The sequence below is a fragment of the Hylobates moloch genome, unplaced genomic scaffold (assembly GCF_009828535.3).
Source record: "Hylobates moloch isolate HMO894 unplaced genomic scaffold, HMol_V3 SCAFFOLD_13, whole genome shotgun sequence".
In the NCBI taxonomy this organism is placed as follows: domain Eukaryota; kingdom Metazoa; phylum Chordata; class Mammalia; order Primates; family Hylobatidae; genus Hylobates; species Hylobates moloch.
In genome coordinates, this window is record NW_026652288.1 from 34,057,857 (window position 1) to 34,085,636 (window position 27,780).

Genomic DNA, 27,780 nt, shown 5'->3' on the forward strand with positions numbered 1-27,780 from the left:
GAGGCAGAGGTTGCAGTGAGATCACACCACTGTACTCCAGCCTGGGTGACAGAGAGAGACTCTGTTTCAAATTTAAAAAAATGAATTGAGTAAATATGTGCACCCAAATTCCAATTACACCTCGGTTTCATTTCCACATTGTAAATCTTGGCCTTCTCAGTCTTCAGGTTAACTAACAGAATTCTAGAAATTAAGAGTAGGCTCCTCTGAGTCTGGAAGAAAAAATACTTAACAAGGCTAGACCAAAATATTTTCCCTGTCCCGTACATCTACAAATAATTAGATAATATTCTATATCATAAAAAATTCCTAGCAAATGTTCTAACAATATAGACGTTATATTTCAGAATTTCTGCTTTTAAAAAGTAACATTAATCTCTAAAAAGCTGAAATTATGTTTGGTGGTCTTAATATATACATTTAATTTAAATTATCTTATGAAATTTATACATATTTGTAATTTTACTTTTTAAAATAAAGGATCACTTGTTATGTCTCACACATACATAAAAAGCTAATGAAAGTTAAGAGTCTGATTTTTTATTTAAATAAAACCTTTGAGAGTCTATGGCTAATTTAAAGTAATACCAATGATTATTTCAGGAATTACATATAACCCATTTTAGCAACTAAAAGCAGATGTACGCTGCTGGCTAATGGGAAATGTTTCCTTGCTTCTGTCACAGGAGATGCTCTCCCTTATTATTTTCTGTGGATGTCGTCATGTCTGTTTGTAATATCTGGAAACCTGCCAGCCATCATGGTGCCAGCCAACACTGGGGAGTGCAGAGTGGAAAATGGAAGAGAAACTGAGTCTCTGAAAATTTAATTTTGCGGCCAGGTGCGGTGGCTCACGCCTGTAATCCCAGCACTTTGGGTGGTCGAGGCGGGCGGATCACGAGGTCAGGAGATCGAGACCATCCTGGCTGACACGGTGAAACCCTGTCTCTACTAAAAATACAAAAAAAATTAGCCAGGCGTGGTGGCGGGTGCCTGTAGTCCCAGCTACTCGGGAGGCTGAGGCAGGAGAATGGCATGAACCCGGGAGGCGGAGCTTGCAGTGAGCCGAGATAGCGCCACTGCAGTCCAGCCTGGGCAAAACAGGGAGACTCTATCTCAAAAAAAAAAAAAAAAATTTAATTTTGCTGATGAATCAAAAATTTCTGGAGCCCACTGTCCCTCTGAAAGCATGTTATACCATTCAATATACTTCCTTATTGTTCTAGCCAATGTGGGGTTTTTTTTGTTTTTTGTTTTTTTTGAGACGGAGTCTGGCTCTGTCACCAGGCTGGAGTGCAGTGGCACGTTCTTGGCTCACGGCAAGCTCCGTCTCCCGGGTTCATGCCATTCTCCTGCCTCAGCCTCCCAAGTAGCTGCAACTAAAGGTGCGCGCCACCAGGCCCAGCTTTTTTTTTTTTTTTTTGGTGTTTTTAGTAGAGACGGGGTTTCACTGTGTTAGCCAGGATGGTCTTGATCTCCTGACCTCGTGATCCACCCGCCTTGGCCTCCCAAAATGCTGGGATTACAGGCGTGAGACACCGCACCTGGCCCCAGTGTGGTATTTTAATTTCTACTGAGTGTATCCTAACTGGATCAAACAACTAAGGGTCATGGTTCATACTGGGAACTGGAGATACAGAGATAAAGCTGATTCCATCACAGTCATCAAAACCAGCTCAGTGTCTGGTGGGGAATAAACACACACACATACACGCACAGAGAGAGAGAGAGACAGAGAGAGAGAATGTCATGGCCTAGGTGTTACTTGTCCTCCAAACTGAACAGAGGTTCTGTAAAAAACAGACACATCTAATGCATCCAATGCCTGGAGCAAGGAGCAAAGAGAAACTGCAAGAATATACAAATAGGCAACAATGAGAAAACGCAAAATTAAACCACAATTATCAACAATCAAATGCCACTATATTACCTATGAGAGTAATGAAAATATTCTTTAAACTGATGATGTCAAGTATTATCAAAGATGTGGAGAAAGCAGAACATTGATATACTGCTAGTGACAGTATAAATAGGTTCATTTGTTTGGAAAACTGTTCAGAAGAATTTAAACTTACTAAAAAGTTGAACAGATGTGTATCCATGACCACACCCCAGCAATTCCACTCCCAGTATATACAGAAAGAAATGTGTACACGTGTGCTCCAAAAGACATGTACAAGTATGATCATAACAGCCCTATAAGGAAGTTCTGACTTCCCAACACATTATTCTTAAGAACACATAATGAAGGATTTTCAACAAGGGGCCATGCTGGGATGCTGCTTTTATGTGGATCTTGGCTAGTACTAATGGCTATGAGGGTTCCTTAAAGGAACTGTGCTGAACACTCAATAAATCTGTTATGTCTGAAGTAGGAATTAAAAGACAAAAAAAAATGCAACAGATGGAACTAGAAAAGTTGTCAAGGATAAAACAACCTAATAGGATCATACAATATTAAAAAATAGGCTATTGCAATACCAAAACAAACAAAAATACAATAAAAAAGAAAACTATTATATAAACTCACTCATGAGATGCAAAAATACTAAATAAAATGGCAAAATGAAATCAAGCAATGCATCAGAAGGACACCATGACTAACCTGGAATATCCAGGAATGGGAAAAAGTCAGTGAATCCGTCAGAATAAATTATCACATGAACAAATTAAATACTATACAAGTGCAGAAAAAGATAGTGAAATGACATTTAATAAAACTCAGGAGGCACCACTACTTAGCTACAACAAAGATTTTCACTCATAACTGAGAGCATGATGCTGCCATTCCATCATAGCTAACAACCAGACATGGTGACTGAAATTCTCTTTTGGTTATAGCAGCCGTTCCCAATGCAATTTCACCCACCTACAAAGATAATAGGTCATGGGAATCAGTATTTCAACAGTGAAGTTTGCCATACACCAGTTTAAACAAAGTTCAACCATTTTCTTCACTAGAATACTCCTTAGTCTTTTTTTTTATTTTTATTTTTTTGAGACGGAGTCTCACTCTTTCGACCAGGCTGGAGTGCAGTGGCTCAATCTCGGCTCACTGCAAGTCCTGCCTCCCGGGTTCACGCCATTTTCCTGCCTCAGCCTCCCGAGTAGCTGCGACCACAGGTGCCCGCCACCACGCCCGGCTAATTTTTTCTATTTTTAGTAGAGACGAGGTTTCACCGTGTTAGCCAGGATGGTCTTGATCTCCTGACCTCGTGATCCACCCGCCTCGGCCTCCCAAAGTGCTGGGATTACAGGCGTGAGCCACTGCGCCCAGCCATCTTTTCTTTTTTCACTTCTCTTTAGTCTTTTGATAGGCTGGTGAGGTGCTTTTGCTTGTTCCTTAAGAGGAGATTTAGTAGATACTACTTTATAAGCTTCTTTAACTGTAAAATCCTCCTTCATTGTCAAGTACTAGTAAGCACTGGTGATTCCTTGAGATATAATTTCAGAAATGTCGGGATAAGGCACCATGTCTACATTTCTTGGTTAACAGGCAAATGTGGCACCCAGAGGGAGTGGCATAATAGCCAATTACCAATAATATATCCTGTTAAAACTTCCAAAGTACTCTGCTTTGTGTTACAGTTGATTATTAAAAGTGCAACTGTTGGCTTTTTATGCCTTTGAAAAAGTGCAATCATGTAGAATGATGATCACTAGAGGGTGAATGACTGACTGAACAGTGATATTACGAATCCCCTGTGTGCACAAAATAGAGAGGTCAGGTGTAGACTTATGACAAGGAACCACAGACATTTAGTTATCAGTGCATTAGTTCTGATGGAACTGACATTATTTTTAAAAAGAAATAATTTTTAGAAAGGTCGATTTCTGTGTGAGTATATAAACACACTCTATTTCATTGTAACTAACCTGCCTTGATGCCAGCACTAAATTATGACAGCCACCTGGTCGAAAGTGGTTACAAGAAGCCATCAATTTTAAGATGCATTGTGATTTCCAAATAGTAAAATACAGCCAGGCGCGGTGTCTCACGCCTGTAATCCCAACACTTTGGGAGGCTGAGGCAGGCGCAGGAGTTCAAGATCAGCCTGGACCAACATGGCAAAACCCCATCTCTACTAAAAATACAAGAATTAGCCAGTGTGGTGATGCACACCTGTGGACCCAGCTACTTGAGAGGCTGAGGCACAAGAATCACTTGAACCCAAGAGGTGGAGGTTGCAGTGAGCCGAAATCACACCACTGCACTCCAGCCTTGGTGACAGAGAGAGAGATCCTGTCTCAAAAAAAAAAAGTAAAATACATACCATATGATCACACATTTCCAAAGATCATTGATCAAGGCTGACCAATCCTATTAGGTATATAATAGATCTTTATAACGGACAACTCCAGTAGTTATCATAAGTGATCAAACTTGGCACTGGTGATAGTGGGGGAAATGGATACTATCTGCTTCTGATGTATTGCAAGATGAAGTACACATCACCATCTATGAAGTGTTCTGGTAAAAAATGTTTAAGCCTCTATTTCCAACTTCAAGTTACGAGAAATGTGAAGGAGAGGCCCATATCAAATTTCACAATGAGGAAAGAAACTCATGTGTGACATTCTATAAAACAGCTTTCCTAAACTTTTCAAAAGTCTGGGTTTTTTCAAGTCTCAATTTTTTAGCTCAGCTTAAGGGATAAACTCTGAATTAAAATCCCCTCAAATTCTTTATACCATACTAGTTCTTATCCAGAATGAACTATCTGAAATTCAAATGGATGAGTGGTTATAGGAAGCTTTTCTGAATTCATTCCTCAAAACGGTTGTGCCTCTCCTAAGAATTCACCAGTAGTAATACTAATAATAAAGACAATATGAACAATAGCTAATATGTATTGAGCATAGGCTACATACCAGATACTCTTCCAAGGATATGATGCATACTAAATCCATCTAATCTCTGTAACAGCATTATTAGTTACCATTAGTTAGCATTTTAAACATCATGTCCAGAGGAGATAAGCATTTTGCTCACATCCTACAGGTAGTATGGAGGTGAAATGGTGATGACAGTATGGTATTTGCCATGGATAAGGGTTTTCCTACATTTGTTACATTAACAGAGTTATTCTCTAGGATGAATTTACTGAAGTTTAACAAAGACTGAATAGTGTTGGAAGGCTTCTGTACATTTAACATATCTGGTATAAATTATCTTATGCTGTTACAGGCATTAGAAAATTTGGATTCCCTCATTTGCCAAATCTTGCTGTAGTATAAATATTCTGCTATTCTAATCAGAGAGGTGCAAGTGAAGAATTTCTTATTTAAATTATATTGTGACTTGTCTCACGTCTTGAAAAGTGTGAGTCTTGTCTCTCAAATTATTTCTGGGAAACACCAAACTTTTTTTTCAATTCTCAATCATTTATGGACTGATAATTTTGTAAAATAGAATGTTATGGAAATGTCAAATTGCTATAAAAGTTCCAAATATTTACTCACTTTCCACATTTATCTCACGACTGACAGATGACAATTTTACGACTGCACCAGTCTCTGGATAATAATTTGAGTAGCATTTGTCTAAAGGCCTTCCTATAATTCTAATTCAAATGATTTCTCATTTAGATGAATTCTCTGATGTACTCTAGGATATTTACTATGTCTATAAGTCTTCCCAAATTCCTTATGTGCATAAGATTACACAGCAGTATGAATTCTCTGATGTGCAGCAAGAACTGAATTAAGTTTAGGTCCTTCCCACATTCCTCCCATTTAAACTCTTTTTAACAAATACCAATTATCTGATGTTAATCAGACTTCGTGTCATGAATAAAGATCTTCACACATTCCTCACATTTAAATGATTTTACATCAGTATAAATTGATATCCAATAAGACTATATGGAAGTCTAAAGGCCTTTTCATATTAGTTATATTCAAAATATTTCTCACTGGTATGAATTGCTAGATAGCAAGATAATTGTCCATAAACAGAAATGAATGGCTTTTGCACATCCCTTACATTCACGAGGTTTCTCAAGAGTTCTTATTAAGTTGTCTATACACACACACAAAATGTTCTTTTATAACTGTCAATCATAAGGTTTCATCGGTATCAATTTTCTCATTTGAGTAAGTTGTCCACAGAAAGGCTTCCCCACATTCGTTATATTTGTAGGGTTTATCATTACTATGAGTTCTCTCATGAACAAGTTTTGAGCCATGAGCAAAGGTCTTCCTGATTTCCTTACACTGATAAAGCTTCTCACCAGTATGAAATCTCTGATGAACACTAAGTTGATAGCCACTACCAAAGGCCTTCCCACAATCTTTACATTCATAAGACTTCTCATTAGTATGGACTCTCTCATGCTTAACTAGGCTTGAACCCCAACTGAAGGCCTTCCCACATTCCTTACATTTGAAAGGTTTCTCACCAGTATGGATTTTCTGATGTTGAGTAAGGTGATAGCCACGACTAAAAGCCTTCCCACATTCTTTACATTCATAAGGTTTCTCCCCTGTATGGATTCTCTCATGTTGAACAAGGCTTGATCCACAATTAAAAGCCTTCCCACATTCCTTACATTCATAGGGTTTCTCACCACTATGAAATACCTGATGCCGAGTAAGTTGATAGCCACTACAAAAGGTCTTTCCACATTCTTTACATTCATGCGATTTCTCACCAGTATGAACTCTCTCATGTTTAACAAGGCTTGAACCCCAACTAAAGGCCTTCCCACATTCCTTACATTCAAAAGGTTTCTCACCAGTATGGATTTTCTGATGTTGAGAAAGGTGATAGCCACGACTAAAGGCCTTTCCACATTCTTTACATGCATAAGGTTTCTCACCAGTATGAATTCTTTCATGTTGAATAAGGCTTGATCCACAATTAAAAGCCTTCCCACATTCCTTACATTCATAGGGTTTCTCACCAGTATGAAATATCTGATGTCGAGTAAGTTGATAGCCCCAACAAAAAGCCTTTCCACATATTTTACATTCATAAGGTTTCTTACCAGTATGGATTTTCTGATGCTGAGTAAGTTGATAGCCACGACTGAAGGCCTTCCCACATTCTTTACATTTATAAGGTTTCTCACCTGTATGAATTATCTCATGTTTAGCAAGGCTTGAGCCCCAAAAAAAGGCCTTCCCACATTCCTTACATTTATAAGATTTCACACCAATATGAATTTTCTGATGTTGAGTAAGGTGATAGCCACGACTAAAGGCCTTCCCACATTCTTTACATTCATAGGGTTTCTCACCAGTGTGAATTCTCTCGTGTTTAACAAGGCTTGACCCCCAACTAAAGGTCTTCCCACATTCCTTACACTCATAGGGTTTCTCACCAGTATGAAATCTCTGATGCACATTGAGTTGATAGGCACTTAAATAATTCTTCCCACATTCTTTACATTCAAAGTGTTTTTCAGCTGTATGAGTTCTCTCGTGTTGAACAAGCTTTGAGCCATGACTGCAAGCCTTCCCACATTCCTTACAAACATAGGATTTCTCTGTATTATGAATTATTTGATGTGGAGTAAGAGATTTACTTTTTCTGTAAGAGGGTATTTTTTCATAGCTGATTATCATTTGACTGAAGTATCCCTCTTGATGTCCTTTTAGTCCCTTGAATATGCTTTTGCACTTCCAATTATTTCTGAAGATGGATGCCTCAAGGCCAAGGGTTTTACTTTTTTCCTTCATCTCCCATTGGGAAAAACTTATTTCAAAAATATCCTTTTCTGAAAATATTTTTTTGGTCTCATATGTTGTTGACTCCAAATCTGAAAGGAAACAAGAAAACCACACATTTTATTTCCTTCACTAGGGAAAAAAAAAAAACTATGGTAGAAGTAAAAGACAAATTAGGAGACTTTACTGAACTCACTCCTGAGCATTAAGGCACTCCCCTATTAAATAACAAACTTAGCCTTGATTTTGCAGCTCTTGTGATCTTCATGTTCTGATTTTATAGTTTTCTGGAGGATTTCACAGAGGTCGCTTCAACAAGTCCCTCATTTTCCCACGCTGATGTTCCCTCAAACCAAATATCAGCTTCTGTCAATCAAGCCCTTATGTTCCAGTTGTGGTCATCCAATGTCCCCTGCTAGGTATGGTTCTTAATGGGAATCAAATTCTTATCATAATGAGCTTTGGCTGATTTTGTTTTGTCTAACAACTCAATGGTTGCAACTCTGCCATTTTATCAAGGCAGCCATGGGCAATATGTAAACATATAAACAAATGGGCAAGACTATGTTCCAATACAACTTTATTTGCAAAAACAGATGGATTTGGCCTCCAGAGCCAGAGTTTTCCAACCCCTGAGATAAAGCAAACATTGCTTTCATAAATGTTCACAATTATAAAAATATAAAGTTCAATTAAATTTAAATTTTACATTTACTTAGATTTGTTAGCCAGAATTTTTATAAAAGGATTGATTTTTATAACTTCAAACAATGCTGCAATTATGTGAATCTATAGATTTAACCTTATTTAAAAATTTTAAATGTCTATCAATTTTAAAAATCAACAGTAATTATATTGCTATTTAAGGATCACTTTAAATTAGAAGATCTCTAATTCACTTAGACAAAATGATCTTCAGTTACTAATAAATAATTTCTGGTTGCACAAAAAGTTCTTAAGAAGATATTCATAAAACAGGAAGAACAAATATTTTGAGTTATTTTTCAATTAAGTTTTCTTATTTCTTGACCATTGTTAAACATATTTTCTCTCAACTAAGCTCAAACTACCCTGTCAAAAATCAATGTGATACACACATCATCTTATAACACATTAATACTGTTAATTATATTTTAAAATTGAAAATAAAGCTTTAAATTATAGTGTCATTCAGCACGGTATACTGACAATATTAGCAGGTTCAAATGCATATGGAAAATGCTATGTCCTATCATAATGTATGAAAAAAGTAACATAAGTATGATATGATAGAAAAGACTGATAGCTAAAGGGAAATGATGATCTTGGAGTAAACTGTCTACTCTGTATGAGGAAATTAAAGTATTATTCTTTTTCTTCAATACATGCAGAAAATCTGCATAATTCTGCCACACTTCTGTATATGCTTCAAATTTTAAGAGTCAAATAATTTTCATGCTTTTAGCTACCTTATACTACACATCTAAACTATTTTTAAATAGAACAGAATTTTTTATTTAAATAAAAATTAAAATCTTGCTACCTTCTCATTATTTTAAATATTGTGTTGACGTTCTGATTAGTCACAACTATTGTTCTTGTCAAAAGCTCCTCTGACAACTCTTTTTGATAATGCCTTTTCCAAATTCAGATAATGAAACAGATTGTAACAGATTATGTCTTTCACACAAAATCTGCCTTTCAGGTTTCCTAAAAGGCCACTGAGCAAGCACAAAGATTTGCTCTTTCGCTTACAAAAGATACTAGAAACAATCAGGTTTCTTTGACATAATCCAGAATTTACTTACCCAAAACTACTATGACTGTGTTTTTGTTTATATAATCCCAGGTATATTAAAAACCAAAAGCTGACAATAAAAAGAGAAGTTTGGCCTTTCTACGCTAATAAGTAACTTGTTATTAAAAGGTACCTGTCCCAGCAATAATGTACTTGTCAAGTTGGAGAAGATGTATATTCATATTCATGTACCCACAGCTTATGACTTTCTATAAGTTAATTTTAAGAAAGATTGTGTACCTAGGTTTAAATACCCTTGTCAGTTTGGAACACTCATAATACTCTTTCATTATCCATAATTAATGTGTTTTGACTTCAAGGTAGTCACTTACTTCATCCTTATAAATTAATTAGGTTTTATACCTCAATAGAGGATTTAACTTTTTTCCATTATGAAATTGTTATTATATTAAGTTAACCAGAGCCATTGAGCCTTAACAACTACAAGAAGGTTTTTCCAAACTCAAATCTACTGACATTTGGGCCCAGATCATTCTTGGTTGTGAGGGGTTTTCATGTGCCTTGCCTGTTGATGACTGTATAACATTTTGGTTGAGCTATTAAATGATGGATGATTATTGTGATGTGAATGTGGGAAGTAAGTTTAATCATATATAGTTGGTCACAGGTCTAAACTGCACTATTGCTGTTTCATTTAACAATGTCTTGCTGCTTTTTATGCATTAATATTTGGGTGTAAAGATTCTGTGGATAACCAAAACAAAGCCACAGTATTTAAGCTGGCCAACCTAATATTCCAACTGAATATGGAGGTGATCAATTACGAACTAAAAGGAGTACAGTTTTGTACAACATAGCATCAGTAGTTTAGTGAATTTTAATTTCTATGTAAGGCTCAAATTTTAATTTAACATTTTAGATTTAGATTTAACATTTTAGTTACTTACTACTTATGTTTTATGTAAGGTTTTACAGTGTCAGTAAATAAATATGGGTTTAACTTCTTTTTAAATATTAAAAAAATCATTGCGGACCCAAAAGACTTTTAGTTTATGTAGTTATATATTTTGACATTTGTCAAGTTAAAAATTTAAACAGGGAAATTTTAAGATATTTATTAATTCACTTAAAAATAACAATAAACCATTAAATGTTAACATAAATGATTTGTTATAAAAATAATCTTTTCTAAAACAAAACAAAAGTTGTTTTAAATTTTTTTAAATCTTTTAAATGACTGGTTTAATAAAAGACACCTGGATTCTCATATCTGCTTCTGCATTCAATCTATGGCAATATGTTATTTAGGTTGAAATATATGAAGAAAATCATATATATGAAGTATATGAAGAAAATCTAGCCTCTCATGGATACATAATTGGAAAATGGCAGAATATTTTATGAGTCCATGCAGATAACTGTGGATATTTTTCTTTGACACCACCCTAAAACTTAAGAAATGGTAGTGTCTGGTAGGTTAAGTGCAATGTGGAATATAAAATCATATCTATGAACTTTTCATAGTATGTTACATTAAAATCATTGCACTTAGAATAATCTTTTATCCATGTGTAATTTTGTAACATCATATACTGGTCATTTGGAAAATACTGATTCAAAGAGTTATGCAGATCTTTGAAATGTTGACGTAGTTCATTATACAACATCAAAAAATCATGTTAATATTACCACCCATCTCATAAAAAAAAAATCTTTATGTATTAGGAAGCTATAAAGCTCAAGATTATGAATAAACATTTTACAAAATTCTAATTTTAACATGACAGATTGAATTATATCATTGGCAACAAATATTAGTTATTCTTGAAGTGATAGGCTCACTTGCAAGAAAATGTTTTCCTACTGCCCAAGTCTGAACAAAGTTTGTCATTCTTTGGTGAAAAATATGGTGTTTTGTCAAAAAAGCAGTTGGTTTAACTCACAATTTTTTTTTTTTTTTTGAGACATAGTCTCACTCTGTCACCAGGCTGGAATGCAGAGGCACGATCTTGGCTCACTGCAACCTCCTCCTCTTGGGTTCAAGCGATTCTCCTGCCTCAGCCTCCTGACTAGCTGGGACTACAGGCGCACGCCACCATGCTCAGCTAATTTTTGTATTTTTAGTAGAGATGGGGTTTCACCATGTTGGCCAAGATGGTCTCGATCTCTTGACCTTGTGATCTGTCCACCTCAGCCTCCCAAAGTGCTGGGATTACAGGCATGAGCCACAGCACTTGGCCTTTAACTCAGAACTTAAACAACTGTACAAGTGGTTTTCTTCAAGGCAACCATCATACTTTGGTATACAGCAGAAGACCTTAATGGATACTTCCCATTTCATTACATAGAATATTTTTTAAATGTATATATAATCAAGGGTTGAGATTCAATAAAATGAATACTCCTTCAAGATGTTCTTAAGTGAAAACGGGATTTTTCTTAACACATTTTCTTTGTGTGTGGAGGTAAAGAATGTGATCATTACTAGTACTGTTTGGTGCCTCTGCCTTTGCTCATGCTAAAGCAGAGAAGATTCACCATGGCTTCTACACCACCAGTGGAAGTGTCACCATAGTGAAAAAGACAAACCTCTCAGTATTGTTATGAGAATATTTTTCACTTTGTGAAAGGTTTGGCCCACTGAAAGAATCTTGGGGACTCCCAGGGGTCTTCAGTCCACAGTTTGAGAACCACTGCCCTACCTAGAGTAAGAATTATGTCCAGGACTAAGATAAAGCCAAACTATACCTGCCTTCAAAAATCAATTCTTAAAAAGATCATTGTGATCTGCTATTAATTTAACTGCTTGCCTGAACAGTTCTAAATAATTATTAGGAAGATAATAAAATCCCCAGGCCGGGCACGGTGGCTCACGCTTGTAATCCCAGCACTTTGGGAGGCTGAGGCGGGCGGATCACGAGGTCAGGAGATCGAGACCACGGTGAAACCCCGTCTCTACTAAAAATACAAAAAATTAGCCAGGAGTGGTGGCGGGCGCCTGTAGTCCCAGCTACTCGGAGAGGCTGACGCAGGAGAATGGCGTGAACCCAGGAGGCGGAGCTTGCAGTGAGCTGAGATTGCGCCACTGCACTCTAGCCTGGGCGACAGAGCAAAACTCCGTCTCAAAAAAAAAAAAAAAAAAAAAAGATAATAAAATCCCCAAGTCACTACAACATGGCATCTACAATGGCCAGTATACAATAAGAAATTGTAAGACTGGTAAAGAAGCAGGAAAATTTGACACAAGATTTAGAGAAAATATAGTCAATAAAAGCAGACCCACAAAACCAAATGTAAATTCTAGAACTACAAAATGTATGTGGAATGAAATCTTTATTGGATAGGCTTAACAACAATTGGACACTGTCAAAGAAAAAAAACAGTGACTTGAAGACAGGTAAATAGGTATTACCAAACTGAAGTACAAAGAGTAAAAAGACTGGGGGTTGCACCTCAGTGACTGGTGGCACCACATAAGTGGTCTAACACACATATAATTGGAGTCTTAGGAGGAGGAAAAGTACTAAAGAAGCAGAAAAAAGTATGTGAAGATAAAATGGTTGAAATTTCTCCAAATTCAATAAAAAAAATCAACCCACTGATCAAAGGTAAGGGAAAGTGAAGCATGATAAATGTAAAGGAACCATATCTAGAACTTCATAGTCAGATTGTTACAGACCAAAAATAAAAAAAAAACTTAACAGAGAATAAAGTATATGTAAAATGAAAAATAAGAATCATAGCTGTCTAATCATTATACACAATAGTGTTAAGAAGATAATGGAACATTTTTGAAGCTAACTAAAAGAAAAAATATATCAATTGGGAAATTCGTATCTGGTAAAAATATCCTTCAAAAATAAGAAAGATGAAGGCTGGGTGTGGTAGCTCATACCTGTAATCCCAGCACCTTGGGAGGCCGAGGCAGGTGGATCACCTGAGGTCAAGAGATCAAAAACAGCCTGGCCAACATAGTGAAACCTTGTCTCTACTAAAAATACAAAAATTAGCCAGGCATGGTGGCACACGACTGTAATCCCAGCTATTTCAGAGGCTGAGGCACGAGAATTGCTTGAACCTGGAAGGCGGAGGCTGCAGTGAGCCGAAATCATGCCACTGCACTCCAGCCTGGGTGACACAGTGAGGCTGTCTCAAAAAAAAAAAAAAGATGAGAGAATTAGCTGCTAGTAGCCATACGACACAAGAAATGCTAAAGGAAGCTTTTCAGGCTGAATGAAGTTTACAGATTAGTAAAATTCTTACATTATACAACAAAGTAGTATGTTACTAATTTCAAGTAGACCATGCTAAATTAAGGAAGCATATTGTAATCCCAAAAGTAAATACAAATAATACAGCAAAAGATAACAGATGAGATAAAATGGAATACTAAAAAATACTTGATGAATCCAAGAAGGTGGAAACAAAAGAAAGAACTAGTGAAACAAAAAACAGCAAGATGGTAAACTGAAATCTAACCATATCAATAATGACATTAAATGAATATGTAGGAGTGATGTCACACAAAATGATGAAATAGGAAGCTCTAAGGGCTGGTCCCTCCATCAAAGCAACAACTGAGCTGGAAAGAGAGATTGGCATCGGCCAGGCACAGTGGCCCACACCTGTAATCCTAGCAATTTGGGAGGCCGAGGTGGGTGGATCACAAGGTCAGGAGATTGAGACCAACCTGGCTAACACAGTGAAACCCCATCTCTACTAAAAAAAAAAAAAAAAAAAAGTACAAAAAAATTAGCCAGGTGTGGTGGCAGGCACCTGTAGTCCCAGCTACTCGGGAGGCTGAGGCAGGAGAATGGCGTGAACCTGGGAGGCGGAGCTGGCAGTGAGACGAGATCGCGCCACTGCACTCCAGCCTGGGTGACAGAGCAAGACTCCATCTCAAAAAAAAAAAAAGAGAGAGAGAGATTGGCATCAACTCTGGAACCTTATCAGGCACTTCCATAACAACAAGGAGAGTGCTGGATGAATAAAGAGGCTACTATTCTTAGGTGAAAGAGTGGCTTGTGCAAGCCACCATCCCCCATTTCTCAGTCCAGCCAATGCTATGGGATGAGAGGCCTATGTGCCTGGAATGCTGTGTACCAACTAATCATGTCCTTCACTCCTCAGCCCCACCACAGCTGTGGGGAGAGCAGTCTGTATTCCTGGAATAGCCGGCTGGGACCTGGGTGGGCAGTGTAACCTTGTCTTCCAAAAAATTCAGGGTTGTGCAGTTTGGTGGGTTTTATGTTATTTTGAGGGACCAGCACAGATGACAGCCTTAATTTTAGCCCCATCAGCCACAGCAGCTTTCCCCAGAAGCATCTGTTGGAAGATTTAAAGGGCTAATGGACCTTTTTTTCTTCCCCTTTTTACAGCCAGATATTTAAGTAAATCTTTGTCTGGTACTGACTGCAGAGATGATGAAACAGAAACTTCAGTGACCACATACAATAAGGAATATACAATTTGCAAAAAGAGTTTGAAAAAGTCTGACAGCCCCAGCCCTCAACAAGCAGAAATCAGCCATGCCTGAGGAATGGGAAAATTGCATCTCCAGAGGTACCACATTATAATACTCAAAACGCCCAGTTTTAACAAAAAAAATTACAAAGCATACAATGAAACAGGAAAATAGTGGGCCTGTTCAAAAGAAAAAAAAGAATCTGACAAAAACCATTCCAGAGGAAGCCCAGACATTAAATGAACTATCCAAATATGCTCAATGAGCTAAAGAAACCATGGACCAAGAGCTAAAGGAAATCAGGAAAACAATGTATGAACAAAATGAAAATATCAATAAAAGGATAGAAATTATAAAAAAAAAGGAACCAAACAAATTCTGGAGTAAAGTAACCGAAATGAAAATTTCAATAGTGGATTCAGCAGAAGAAAGACTCAGTGAACTTGAAAATGAGTCATTTGAAATTATTGCACTAGAGAAGCAAAAAGAAAAAGGAATAATGAACAGTGAAGAGAGCCTGAGGGATCAATGGGATACCACCAAGCACACCAACATACACATCATATGAGTCCCAGAAAAAGAAGAGAGATAAAAGTACAGAAAAAAATTTGAAGAAAGAATGTCTGAAAACTTCCAAAATCTGACAAAAGGCAGGCCTACACACATCCAAGAGGCTCAACAACTTCAGACATGATAAACTCAAAGAGGTTCATATATAGACACATTATTGTCAAATTATGGAAACCCAAAGACAAAAAGACTTCAGAACACAGGAAGAAGGCAGCAGCCTACCACATACAAGAATCTTCAACAAGATTAACAGCTAATTTCTCATCAGAAACCATGGAGAACAGAAAGTAGTAGGATGGTATATTGAAAAGTCCCAAAAGAAAAAAAACTGTCAACCAAGAATTCTATACCAGCAAAAACTGTCCTTTAAGAATAAAGGGAAATTAAGGCATTTCCAGAAAAAACAAAAGCTGAAGGAGGTGTGATTACCAGTAGACCTACTCTAGAAGAAATGTTAGAGGGAGTGTTTCAGCCTAAAGTGAAAGGACACTAAACAGTAATTAGAAGCCATAAGGAGAAATAAAGAACACTGGTAAAGGTAACTACATGAGTAAATATAAAAGTCAGTATTATTGTACTTTTGATTTATTGATTTAACAGACAAATGCATAAAATAACAACTATAAATCTGTGTTAAAGTAACCAGGCACTTCAAAGCAATACCTGATTGTAAAACTAGAGCAGGGAAATTTCATACAAAATGAACCTCTAACACCTTGTTTATCAGAAAACCAGGAGGTACTCAAAGAGTGACAGAGATGTGTCAAAAAGCCATATCATGAAAGGATTCCCACTGACCAAATCTGGACAAGCTCCAACACTTTGAGCTTCAAAATAAATGACAGAAAAATCCAGAATATAGCCCATTGACTAGAAATCCAACACATGAATAAATGGAAAGTTTAAAGAGGAATACAATATTTATTTATTTATTTATTTATTTATTTATTTATTTATTTAGGTAGGGTCTTGCTGTGTCACCCAGGCTGGAGTGTGGTGACACAACCTCCGCTCACTGCAGCCTCAACCTCTTGGGTTCAAGCAGTCTGGCCACCTCAGCCTCCCCAGTTGCTGGGACTAAAGGTGTGCACCACCACAGCCCAGCAAATATTTTTGTATTTTTTGTAGAGATGGGGTTTTGCCATGTTGCCCATGCTGGTCTCGAACTCCTGGCCTCAAGCGATCCAACCGTCTCAGCTTCCCAAAGTGCTGGGATTACAGGTGTGAGCCACCACTGTGCCCAGTTCCACAATATTTAATAGTTTCAAAGTTCCTCCCCACAAAATAGTTATGGAAAGGAAAAAGAGCAACTGCACAAGGAAGAAGCCAGCAGACACCACCTTAATCAAGTGCTCAGAGTGAATAACATGAGTAATGACAAATTATTCACACTACCCAACAAAATGCAGGGAGAAGAACGCAGCATCAATTCTGTGATAATCCTGCCAAAGATCTATACTCTAAATCTAATCACGAAGAAAGAGCAGACAAACCCAAACTGAGGAACACTATACAAAATAACTGGCCTGTAATCTTCAAAAGCATCACAGATATATATGCAAGTCAAGGAAAGACATGTGAACGTTCTCAGACTGAAAGAGACTAAACAATCCAAATTCCACAAACAAGAACAACAAAACAATATATTATCTGGCCCCTTCCTATCTCCCTGGCCTGATTTCTTAGTACATGTTCCTTTAATAACTCTACTCTAGAGTTCTGGTAAAGTTCCTTTCCAACAACAGGCCTTTGCATTTGCTGTTCACTGGGATTGATCTGTTCCTCTGCCAGATATTCACATACCTAGATCCCAGGCTCCACATCTCTGTTCAAGAAAGCGTTCCCTGACTATCTTACCTAAATTAGCCCTGTCAGTCCTCATCATTTTCTATTCCCTTGTGCTATTTACCTTTTCCAAAGAATTTGCTTCATTACATACTATTTATCTATTTATAAATTTACTTATTTGATGTTTCTCCTTTACTACAAAGTAAACTGCATGAAAATGGGCAAGTTATCAAAGCTTGCTCATGATTCAATTGATAGTGCTCAGTACAAGGCTGGCCAGGAGTAGACTTTCAATATAATATTTGCAGAACTTATGAAATCTGGTTTCTTTGCCATGGTTATGAAATAAATGTCCTATAATGCAAATCCAGCCCCTTGGCCATTAAAGGAGAGAGGTGATTGCAGGGAGGGCCCGAGAATGGTGTAAAGCTCACTGAGGGATGGGGAAGATCAACATGTTTAACGAACCCACTTCTAACCCAGCAAGTATAAAAGCATGCCCTTGGGAAGGGGGAGAAGAAATTCACCTGGTTTCTTCAAAGATAGCCCTGTAATTTCCAGTGCAGAAAACTGATGATGCAAAGAGGAGACTCTAAATTATTTCAGGCAGATGACCTTACCCAGTGACACCAAGTTACTATAGTTCTCCAACATTACATCCACGTACAAGTCCCTCTGAGCAGGGTCCAGGCATTCCCACTCCTCCTGAGAGAAGTCGATGGCCACATCCCTGAATGTCACCAACCCCTAAAACCAAAAACCCATGTATTACTTGTGAAATTAAAGAAAACATTTCCAGGAGGAAAAAAGAGGGTACAAAGGATGAACTACAAAGATGGGGAGAAATATAACAATCAAGTAGGCTGAAAGCCTCTGATATAGGTAGGAAAAAGCAAGAAAATCTGTGACTAAAGCTGGATGTCACCATGTTCTACAACAATCTTGTCATAGCAGGAAAAACTTCCCGGATACTGTAAGATAACTCAGCTATCCAGATCTGTCTGGTAATATATTTTAAAAATCTCAGTTTCTTCTCTGTTAAATAAAAAGTGCATGTGTATACATCATGCATATTTACAATGTGCTATGTGCCTTCCTCATAAATTCTTTGTAAAAGTGAATTGCTCACCATCTTTCCCCTTTAAGAAATAAAAACAAGGCCAGGTGCAATGGTTCATGCCCGCAATCCCAAGCACTTCGGGAGGCTGAGGCGGGCAAATCACTTGAGGTCAGGAGTTCAAGACCAGCCTGGCCAACATGTGAAACCCCATCTCTACTAACAATACAAAAATTAGCCAGGTGTGGTGGCAGATGCCTATAATCCCAGCTACTTGGGAGGCTGAGGCAGGAGAATCGCTTGAACCCGGGAAGCAGAAGTTGCGGTGAGCCGAGATTGTGCCACTGCACTCCAGCCTGGGTGACAGAGCAAGATTCTGTCTCAAAAAGAAAGAAAGAAATAGGAAAACATGAAAACATTTTTCCAAATGTACTACAAAATCTTTATTTTATAAAAATGATTTCCATTAAATTAGGGACTATCATCAAGACTCAAATACATCACTGTTAGATTACATCATAAGCATTTTTTCTTATGATGAATAAACAATATTTTTATTTGTTGCAATTCATTTTATCCTCTCAATATATGAGCTTAGTCACTCAATTGTATCTGTACATTTAGGCTGAACAAAACTTCTGTAGATTTTCTTGGTTGTGGAAATATATTATCATCTAGACCTTAGGCATCATCTTATCTGTTACTATCAACTACCCCTCGCTTAGTACTTTACTTGTTCCTGAGTTAGAGAGTACTGATACAGGACACATGAGGATACTGATATAGGATGTTGCACATGACACAAATGTCACTCATGGCCTACACATCCTGGTTGACGACAAAATGACTTCAAAGTCAACTGGTTCAAAATCCACTGGTGGTGGAGTCCTTTGGTGACTCCAAAGACCACTGGTCTTCATCTCTTAGGAAATTCGTGGAAAGAACCACTAACTCCCCTCTCTCTAACCTGAAGCGCCTCCCAACACATGCAGCTTCACATAAACTGAGGTTGAGACCAAGCAACCCCAAAGTCCATGTTATCTCTGTGGAAAACTTGGGTCTATGGAGAAGTTCTATAGGTCTAAGGAAAATTAACAAAAAGATTCACACGCCCTAAAAATCACAGTATTTCATGGAGAAAAAAATACCAACTTACATCAGTCATGGTTCTGGAATTGCAAGAACTAATTAATGCTCCATGGGATTCCTCTATTGGTGAAGCAGAGAATCCAGAAAAGCCAGAACTGGGGAGGGAAAACGAAGTGTTAAACCAGGTGTGCCTCAGTGATCCCATCCTGACTTACGCTAATAGAAGATCTTATCTTCTCCATGCCTGCTTCTGCTACACACCCCACACACCACTTATGGAATTCAAACTTTCACCTAAACCCCAAAGTTCTTCAGCAGGGAGGTTTCTGGCAGTGTCTGGTTCTGAGGATGTGAATCTGGACCTGGGATTCAACAATTCAGTCCTGCCCAGGAAATCAGATCATCCTCCTTCCATTCCTGCCTCTCAGGAATACCTGTCACAGTCCAAGCTAGAACGTCCTTCATGGGCTCAGGACTGAAGGAAGTTGGTCAAAACATGGGAGCTGGACAGGATGTATAAGGAATTCATCAGGAACCCAAAAAGCTGACTTTCTAATGCATATGTCAGAATATTCATGACACAGAACATCATGCAATGAGTACATGCTAACTTAGAGAAATAATCAAGATATACTCAATAGAAAAAGGAGTTATGAGATTTATGATATGATTACATTTATAAAATACATATATATCAATACAGAAAGACTGATAATCACATCAATAGATGAAAAAATGTTTAGAAAGTTATACATCTCAAGAAAGAAACAGGCCAGGTGTGGTGGCTCAAGCCTATAATCCCAGCACTTTGGGAGGCTGAGGTGGGCGGATTATGAGGTCAGGAGATCGAGACCACTCTGGCTAACACGGTGAAACCCCGTCTCTACTAAAAATACAAAAAATTAGCTGGGCGTGGTGGTGGACACCTGTAGTCCCAGCTACTTGGGAGGCTGAGGCAGGAGAATGGCGTGAACCCGGGAGGCAGAGCTGGCAGTGAGCCGAGATCACACCGCTGCACTCCAGCCTGGGTGACAGAACAAGACTCCATCTCAAAAAAAATAAATAAATAAAATAAATAAAAAATAAATAAAATTATTTATCTATATATATTAATAACATTTATCTTTTCATTATGATCATAATGTTTTCTGTTTAGGTAATCCACACAATCATTGTAACCATGGCCATACATTACACGAACTGTGTAATTTCTACATATGCCTATGTCTTGCCTAGAAAAAAAAAGGATGAAATTCCCCAAGTTATGCCATGGATATATTAATGGAATAATACTAATGGAATAATATTAATGAAATGATATTAATATATCCATGGCATAAGTTGAGGAATTTCATCCTTTTTTTTTTCATTTTTTTGGGGGGGTTTTATTTTTTTGTTCCCCTTCCATTAATGAGGTTTTGATTCTGCTTTTCTCATCTTGACTGATGGATTTATTTTGTATCTGAACCTGTCTTAGACATGGTACTCTCCAGATAACTGAATCCAGATAACTGAATCACCTGATCCTATTAGGCTCACTTTGCAACCAACATTAGTAGAATAAAAACTATAAAGTATAAACCTTACAGAATAAATTCCATTTGCCTCCAAATGCTTGATCATGGTTCAACAGTATTGCTTATAACTGCCTTCCTATGAGTTCCTAAAGCAGGTCCCCTGGATTGCCTACTGGCCTTTGTTGCTGACTGCTGGCTGCCTTATGCTTACCCCAAGGCATATTTGGTCTCCAAGGTAACAACTATGTCTTCCAAACACTGTATTACCCCCTAAGTACAAGTATCAGAGGGTCAGGCATTTGGGGCAAATTCTTTACCCAAAACTTCACTTCTAGAAATGTATCCTTAAGAAATAGGTAAAGAAGGGCCAGGTGCGGTGGCTCACGTCTGTAATCCCAGCACTTTGGGAGGCCAAGGCGGGTGGATCACGAGGTCAGGAGATCGAGACCATCCTAACATGGTGAAACCCCGTCTCTACTAAACTACAAAAAAAATTCGCCGGGTGTGGTGGCGGGCACCTGTAGTCCCAGCTACTCAGGAGGCTGAGGCAGGAGAATGGCGTGAACCCAGGAGGCAGAGCTTTCAGTGAGCCAAGATCACACCACTGCACTCCAGCCTGGGCGACAGAGCGAGACTCCGTCTGAAAAAAAAAAAAAAAGAAATAGGTAAAGAAGAAAGTACCACACAAGATGAATACACAAGGGTATTCAACCAAAAATAATTTCTGGTAACCAAAAATGAGAAACTACGTAATAGTAAGCAAAAGGTTTAATAAATTATGGCCCACCATATCCTCATTAGTTATGATGGTGTTGGTTCATATTAATTGATGAAGAAAGACATGCATGATCAATTCCTTAGGCAGGCAGGTTTGTAACTAACATAATGTGGGAGGTATATTCTATTAAAATTAAGATAAAAGTTCTGGTATCAGACCTTTAGGATGTGAATTTGAGCTTGATAATTATCCATTTCTCAATACCTCTGTTTCCTCATCAGTAAGAGGGGTGAGAACAGTGTCTACCATACAAGAGTAAGTAAGAAATCCATACGAAATACTGAATGGTATATGACAATTGTTTATAAGTTGTCTTTTTTTTTTTTTTTTTTTTTTCCAGAGACAGGGTCTTGCTCTGCTGCCTAGGCTGGAGTGCAGTGGCACAAACACAGCTCACTGCAGCCTCAACCTCCTGGGCTCAAGTGATCCTCCCAGCTCAGCCTCCATCCCCAGTAGCTGGAACCACAGGTGCATGCCACCTTGCCCTGCTAATGATTCTTCTTTAAAATTGTTTGTAAAGACAGGGTCTCACTGTGTTGTCCAGGCTGGTCTCGAACTCCTGAGCTCAAGGAATCCTCCTTCCTGCCTTGACCTCCCAAAGTGCTGGGATTACAAGTGCAAGCCACCAGGCTTGGCCACATTTTCATCATTATTATTGAAAATGAAGAATGTTAGTGTCCCTCATCCTGTTATGACAAAGAAATTTAAGGCTACTGTATTTTGCTCACAGTAAAATGTGTCTTTCTCAGACCTGCTTTCTTATAACGTGAACTCAAATTTCACAGGTCAACCTTGAGTCTGCTATTCTTCCTAAATAACAATGTGAGCAAAACAGGTTCTCAGAAACATATAGAGGAAAATACCCCTTCTTCCCAGAAGATACATAGAGATTCAGCATCATTAAGCTGCATCAGAAAATACAACCTGATTAGGTATCAAGCTGAGAACTTAACCAGAGGCTCAATCTTACTCTTCTGTACAAATTGGTGGTTTACTTAAACATTTACAACCCGAACCTTCTTATTCTACCTCCTGGTATTTACACCTGTCCTTGGAAATATTATCTGTAAAATGTATTTTTTGTAAGATGGCTGTATATTGGAGATTATTGCCATTGTCTGTAGAGGTAACCTTTAAAATAATCTAATTCTAAAACACTTTTTTGCCTGGTAATTCATTTTTAAATGACATTTCTATAATCCCAGAAGTTGTAAATATTTGAAGGTTTTCAAGTAGGGGAATCACTAGTACTTCCCTCTTCTCCCTAAGTATTCAAGATTAACATAAAACCTAGATCTGGGTTGGATTTCTTTTTCAAACTAAGAACAAAGGAGTCTTCAATTCATTTACGTCACCAATTACTATAATTTTATTCTGCAGAAAAAAAAAAACAGACCCATAGGCTCAAAGGAAAAAGGATTTAAATAAAAATATTACAAAGTGCCGGGTGTGGTGGCTCATGCCTGTAATTCCAGCACTTTGGAAGGCCAAAGGAGGCAGATTGCTTGAGCTCAGGAGTTCAAGACCAGCCTGGGCAACATGGTGAAAACCCCATCTCTACCAAAAACATGAAAAATTAGTGGGGCATGGTGGCACACACCTGTGGTCCCAGCTACCTTCCCTCTGAGGTGGGAGGATCGCTTGAGCCTGGGAGGTGGACATTGCACCACTGCACTCCAACCTGGGTGACAGAGTGAGACACTATCTCAAAAAAGAAAAAAAAAAAAAACACCAAAACATTAAAAATGATTAACTCTAAAGAATGTGATTTTTAGCTTCCTTCTCTATATGTCTCCTGGACTGCTGAGTTTTTTTTTTTGGACCAAGCCTGCATTAATTCCATAATTGGAACTATAAAGACATTTCCAAACGTAAAAAAACTGAGTGACAGGAGGAATATATTTCAGTCATTAAGAAAACTAAACAAACGGGGCCAATGCTGAAAATCAGTGGGCCTGAAACAATTTACACCTACCAGCTCTTGAACATCCTGTGGCTGTTATTCAACGTAATGAGACACGTTCACTGTCAAGATTCTCCTGTAAATCAACACAAATTAGATAAACCACCTTCAAAGTCTGAGGAAGAAAATAAATGTGCATAAACAAAACAGTATTTGGTACAGAGTAGATGCTCAATAAGTATAGCTGCACCTCTTCACTTCTTCAGTGAATGACCAATTAAAGTAACATTTTAATGTAATCCTTGAAATATGTCTTCCAAAACGCTGTCTTATTAGATGGGATTGACACATAACACAATATTCTTGAGCACTTTTGTTCATAACTATAATGATTGTTTAAAATTGTATCATTTATATTTTTCCTTCCTTTGACTCTTTATAAACTTAATTTTTATTAGGTGCATATCATTCCATCACTAGATATACTGCAATTTACTTGACTATTTCCATTCTATTGGACACTAATTTTTTTTTTTTTGAGATGGAGTCTTGCTCTGTCGCTCAGGCTGGGCTACAGTGGTGCGATCTTGGCTCACTGCAACCTCTGTCTCCCAGGTTCAACCAATTCTCCTGCCTCAGCCTATTGAGTAGCTGGGTCTACAGGCGCACGCCACCACACCCAGCTAATTTTTGTAATTTTAGTAGAGACGGGATTTCACCATATTGGTCAGGCTGGTCTTGAACTCCTGACCTCAAGTGATCCACCCGCCTCGGCCTCCCAAAGCGTTGGGATTACAGGCGTGAGCCACCGCGCCCAGCTGGACACTAATATTTTTCAAGCTCTTTCCCAGCAATTACAGTCTTTTTTCCAGAACAATGGAGCTAGATCTTTTTGGGTCATGGTCACTTTTGATAATCTCATGAAATTATAGACATTTTGCCCACTTAAAAAAACACATTTACATATATTTACAGAAATTTGGTCTCAATTTCAAGGGGTTTTGGTCACCTGGAAGCTCATCAATGGAACAAGAAGACCTCAGGTTAAGACTTCCTGTCGTAAGGCTGGGCACAGAGGCTCATGCCTGTAATCCTAGCACTTGAGGAGCCCAAGGCAGGCAGATCACTTGAGTCCAGGAGTTAGAGACCAGGCTGGGCAACATAGCAAAACCCCCTCTCTATAAAAAATACAAAAAAAAAAATGGTCAGGCTTCATGGCACATACCTGTAGTCCCAGGTACTTGGGAGCCTGAGGTGGGAGGATCACTTGAGCCTAGGAGGCCAAGGCTACAGTAAGCCATGATCATGCCACTGCACTCCAGCCTAGGCAAAAGGCCAAGACCCTGTTTAAACAAAAACAAAAAGTTTTCCTGTCCTAGATCATTTGAGCATCTGGTCACTTTTGTGTGTGTGTGAGACAGTCTTGCTCTGTTACCCTGGCTGGAGTGCAGTGGCGTGATCTCGGCACACTGCAACCTCCGCCTGCTGGGTTCAAGCAATTCTCCTGCCTCAGCCTCCTGAGTAGCTGGGACTACAGCCACCCACCACCATGCCCGGCTAATTTTTTGTATTTTTAGTAGAGATGGAGTTTCACCATGCTGGCCAGGCTGGTCTCGAACTTCTGACCTTGTGATCCGCCCACCTTAGCCTCCCAAAGTGCTGGGATTACAGGCGTGAGCCACCACCCTCAGCCCCCACTATTTTTAGTTAATTTGCAAGCACCCACACAATCAACTTCATACTTCTGTTACTCTAATCTGTCAAAAGTTTACAGGAAATAATCTAGAAGAGCCCAATAATAGCAACTCAATATTCAGTAAGCCCATATCATGGGGATGACACTGCTCTACGAAGCTTTACACATAATAACTCATCTTACATCATATAAACTCCATTAGGTAGGTACTATCCTGTCCCTATTTTATAGATGTAGCACAGAGGGCCTGAATCAATTGTCTAAGTTCACACAGCTACCAACAGGAAGAGCCAGGATTTGAATTCAGATACTTTGGATCCAGAGCCTTAATTTTTTTGTTGTGGTTTTTTGAGATGGAGTCTCTTTCTGTCACCTAGGCTGGAGTGCAGTGGTGCGATCTTGGCTCACTGCAACCTCCACTGCCCGGGTTCACGCCATTCTCCTGCCTCAGCCTCCCGAGTAGCTGGGACTACAGGCACCCGCCACTACGCCCAGCTAATTTTTTGTATTTTTAGTGGAGACGGGGTTTCACCGTGTTAGCCAGGATGTTCTCGATCTCCTGACCTCATGATCCACCTGGCTTGGCCTCCCAAAGTGCTGGGATTACAGGCGTGAGCCACCATGCCCGACCCCAGAGCCTTATTTTTAACTACAACATAGTATGGCTTCTTACATGCCACACAAAGCTGGACTTGAAAGAAGTCATGCTTGGAAATGTTACGGACTTCTATCTAAAGATTATCTGAAAGTTCCCACTCTTGTTGGTGCAAATTACAAATCCCTATGCTCAAAGCTCAATCATATTTCCACCCCTAAAAGCCTCACAAAGCAGACAACATTGTCATGTACTGCCAGAAACATTCCCTTACTTAAAATCCCTTATACCTTGCCTTTCTTTAAGAATCATGTCTATGGGCCAGGCATGGTAGCTCACACCTGCAGTCCCAGCACTTTGGGAGGACAAGGCCAGAGGAACACTTGAGCCCAGGACTTCAAGGTTGCACTGAGCTATGACTGTACTACTGCACTCAGCCTGGGCAACAGAGTGAGACCTTGTCTCTAAAAAGAGTTAAAAAAAAAAAAACTTTTTAATTATGACTACAGAAAAGATAAAAAATAATTTGTAAATAACCCCACCTAATTACTAATCTCTTCAAATAATCATAGTATAAAATAATGCTCTAATAGCAATCTACAAGAGGTGCCTTTCTATAACTCTACAGTGCATCATAATGCACTGAAGTATTTGAACAATTTGCCATATGAACAGGTGGGTAAGAATTGAGGAGAAGAACAATAGGGGGCCACTGGGAGGAAATATGTACCAGCATGGCGGGTCATGTGACTGGGAAAACCCAGTCAAGATAAATTTTCAGGCCAAGGAAAGAAAATGTTCTCATGACCTCGAAGCAAAGGTAATTGTATGTATATGTATTTAAAAAGTATGTATAAAAAACCTCACCTGAACCTTGATTTCTAAACATGCAAAAATCCTTTTCTCCTCTTCAAACTCCTTCTTAGAAATCTGGCAACCTGGCAGCACTGGGGGAAAAACAGTAACGAGACATCAGCATTTCTAGCGCGTCACAGACTTAATTAAAAAAGAAAAAGAAGAGCAAAACACCCTCTGGGGCCACTTCTGCCTTCATCCACACAAAACCAAACGGAATGAAAAGGGAGGCTAGAGTCTGTCTCTGTGTTGAGGGCAATTCTTGGGGACAGAGGTCTGCTTGCAATGGCTCTGAAACATGTAGCTCACCACCCAAGAGCTCCTAGAGGCGCCTCTTCTAGGAATCCCACCTCTAGAACTTCCCCATCAGGTCTTGACAAGATCCTGTCCCGCGGACACTTCCAGATCTAAACTTCTCATCCTTTTTGCTTGAAACGTTCATTATGGGGCTTAGCATAGACTTCTTTCTTGCGGTCATTTAATTGTGGCAGGCCCGAAGACAGGCTAAAGGGAACCTACAGCATTTGGTCAAAGCAAATCACATTTACAAATACGGCCACGCACCCCGTCAGCCCGTCACACATTCACAACTGCACCCACCTCCGCGGAGACACGCCCCGTCTCTGCCACGCCGTCTGAGACACACTATCCCTCGGCTGCTCGTGTGCACACAGGCTTGAGGATCCGGACACGACACGCTCTGTCCGTGACCCAGCCCTCCCCACCTCCAGCGCCCCCGATGCCACCCCCACCCTCACTGCCGGTTCCAATCGGGCCCCGGTAAAGCCAGCCGAGCCCTCCCAGCTTCACCCGGGCTGATTACTTCTACGGACACGACCAACTCACCATGCAGAGTCCAAGAACCTTAAGGACACCGGAAAAGGACCCGGAGACCCGTAGTTAGTTTGGACCCAGAGGCTGATGGGAAACAAGAGCCTGGAAATGCTCGCAGGCTAGCAGAGTAGCTTCTGGCAGGCAAGCTCGCCCCGCCCCTAAAAGACCTGTGCCCCGGAGACTTCTGGGAAATGTAGTCCACAGCGGGACAGTCTCCGGAAGTTG

The 27,780-nt window shown here is 39.0% G+C and overlaps 1 protein-coding gene across 2 annotated transcripts; it reads right to left on the reverse strand.

The window, feature by feature from the left end:
* Positions 1-1,544: 1,544 nt before the first annotated feature.
* Positions 1,545-27,638, reverse strand: ZNF283 (zinc finger protein 283). Of its 2 annotated transcripts, none has more exons than XM_032172698.2 (6): positions 27,568-27,638; positions 26,734-26,813; positions 23,648-23,711; positions 19,445-19,532; positions 17,852-17,978; positions 1,545-7,763 (listed from the first exon to the last, which is right to left on the reverse strand). In XM_032172698.2, exons 3-6 carry the CDS (start codon positions 23,659-23,661, stop codon positions 6,061-6,063), a joined length of 1,932 nt encoding a protein of 643 aa, XP_032028589.1. In that variant the 5' UTR covers positions 23,662-23,711; positions 26,734-26,813; positions 27,568-27,638; the 3' UTR covers positions 1,545-6,060. The 2 variants fall into 2 exon arrangements, with proteins under 2 accessions (XP_032028589.1, XP_058282788.1); XM_058426805.1 differs by lacking the exon at positions 27,568-27,638 and adding an exon at positions 27,072-27,191.
* Positions 27,639-27,780: the final 142 nt, after the last annotated feature.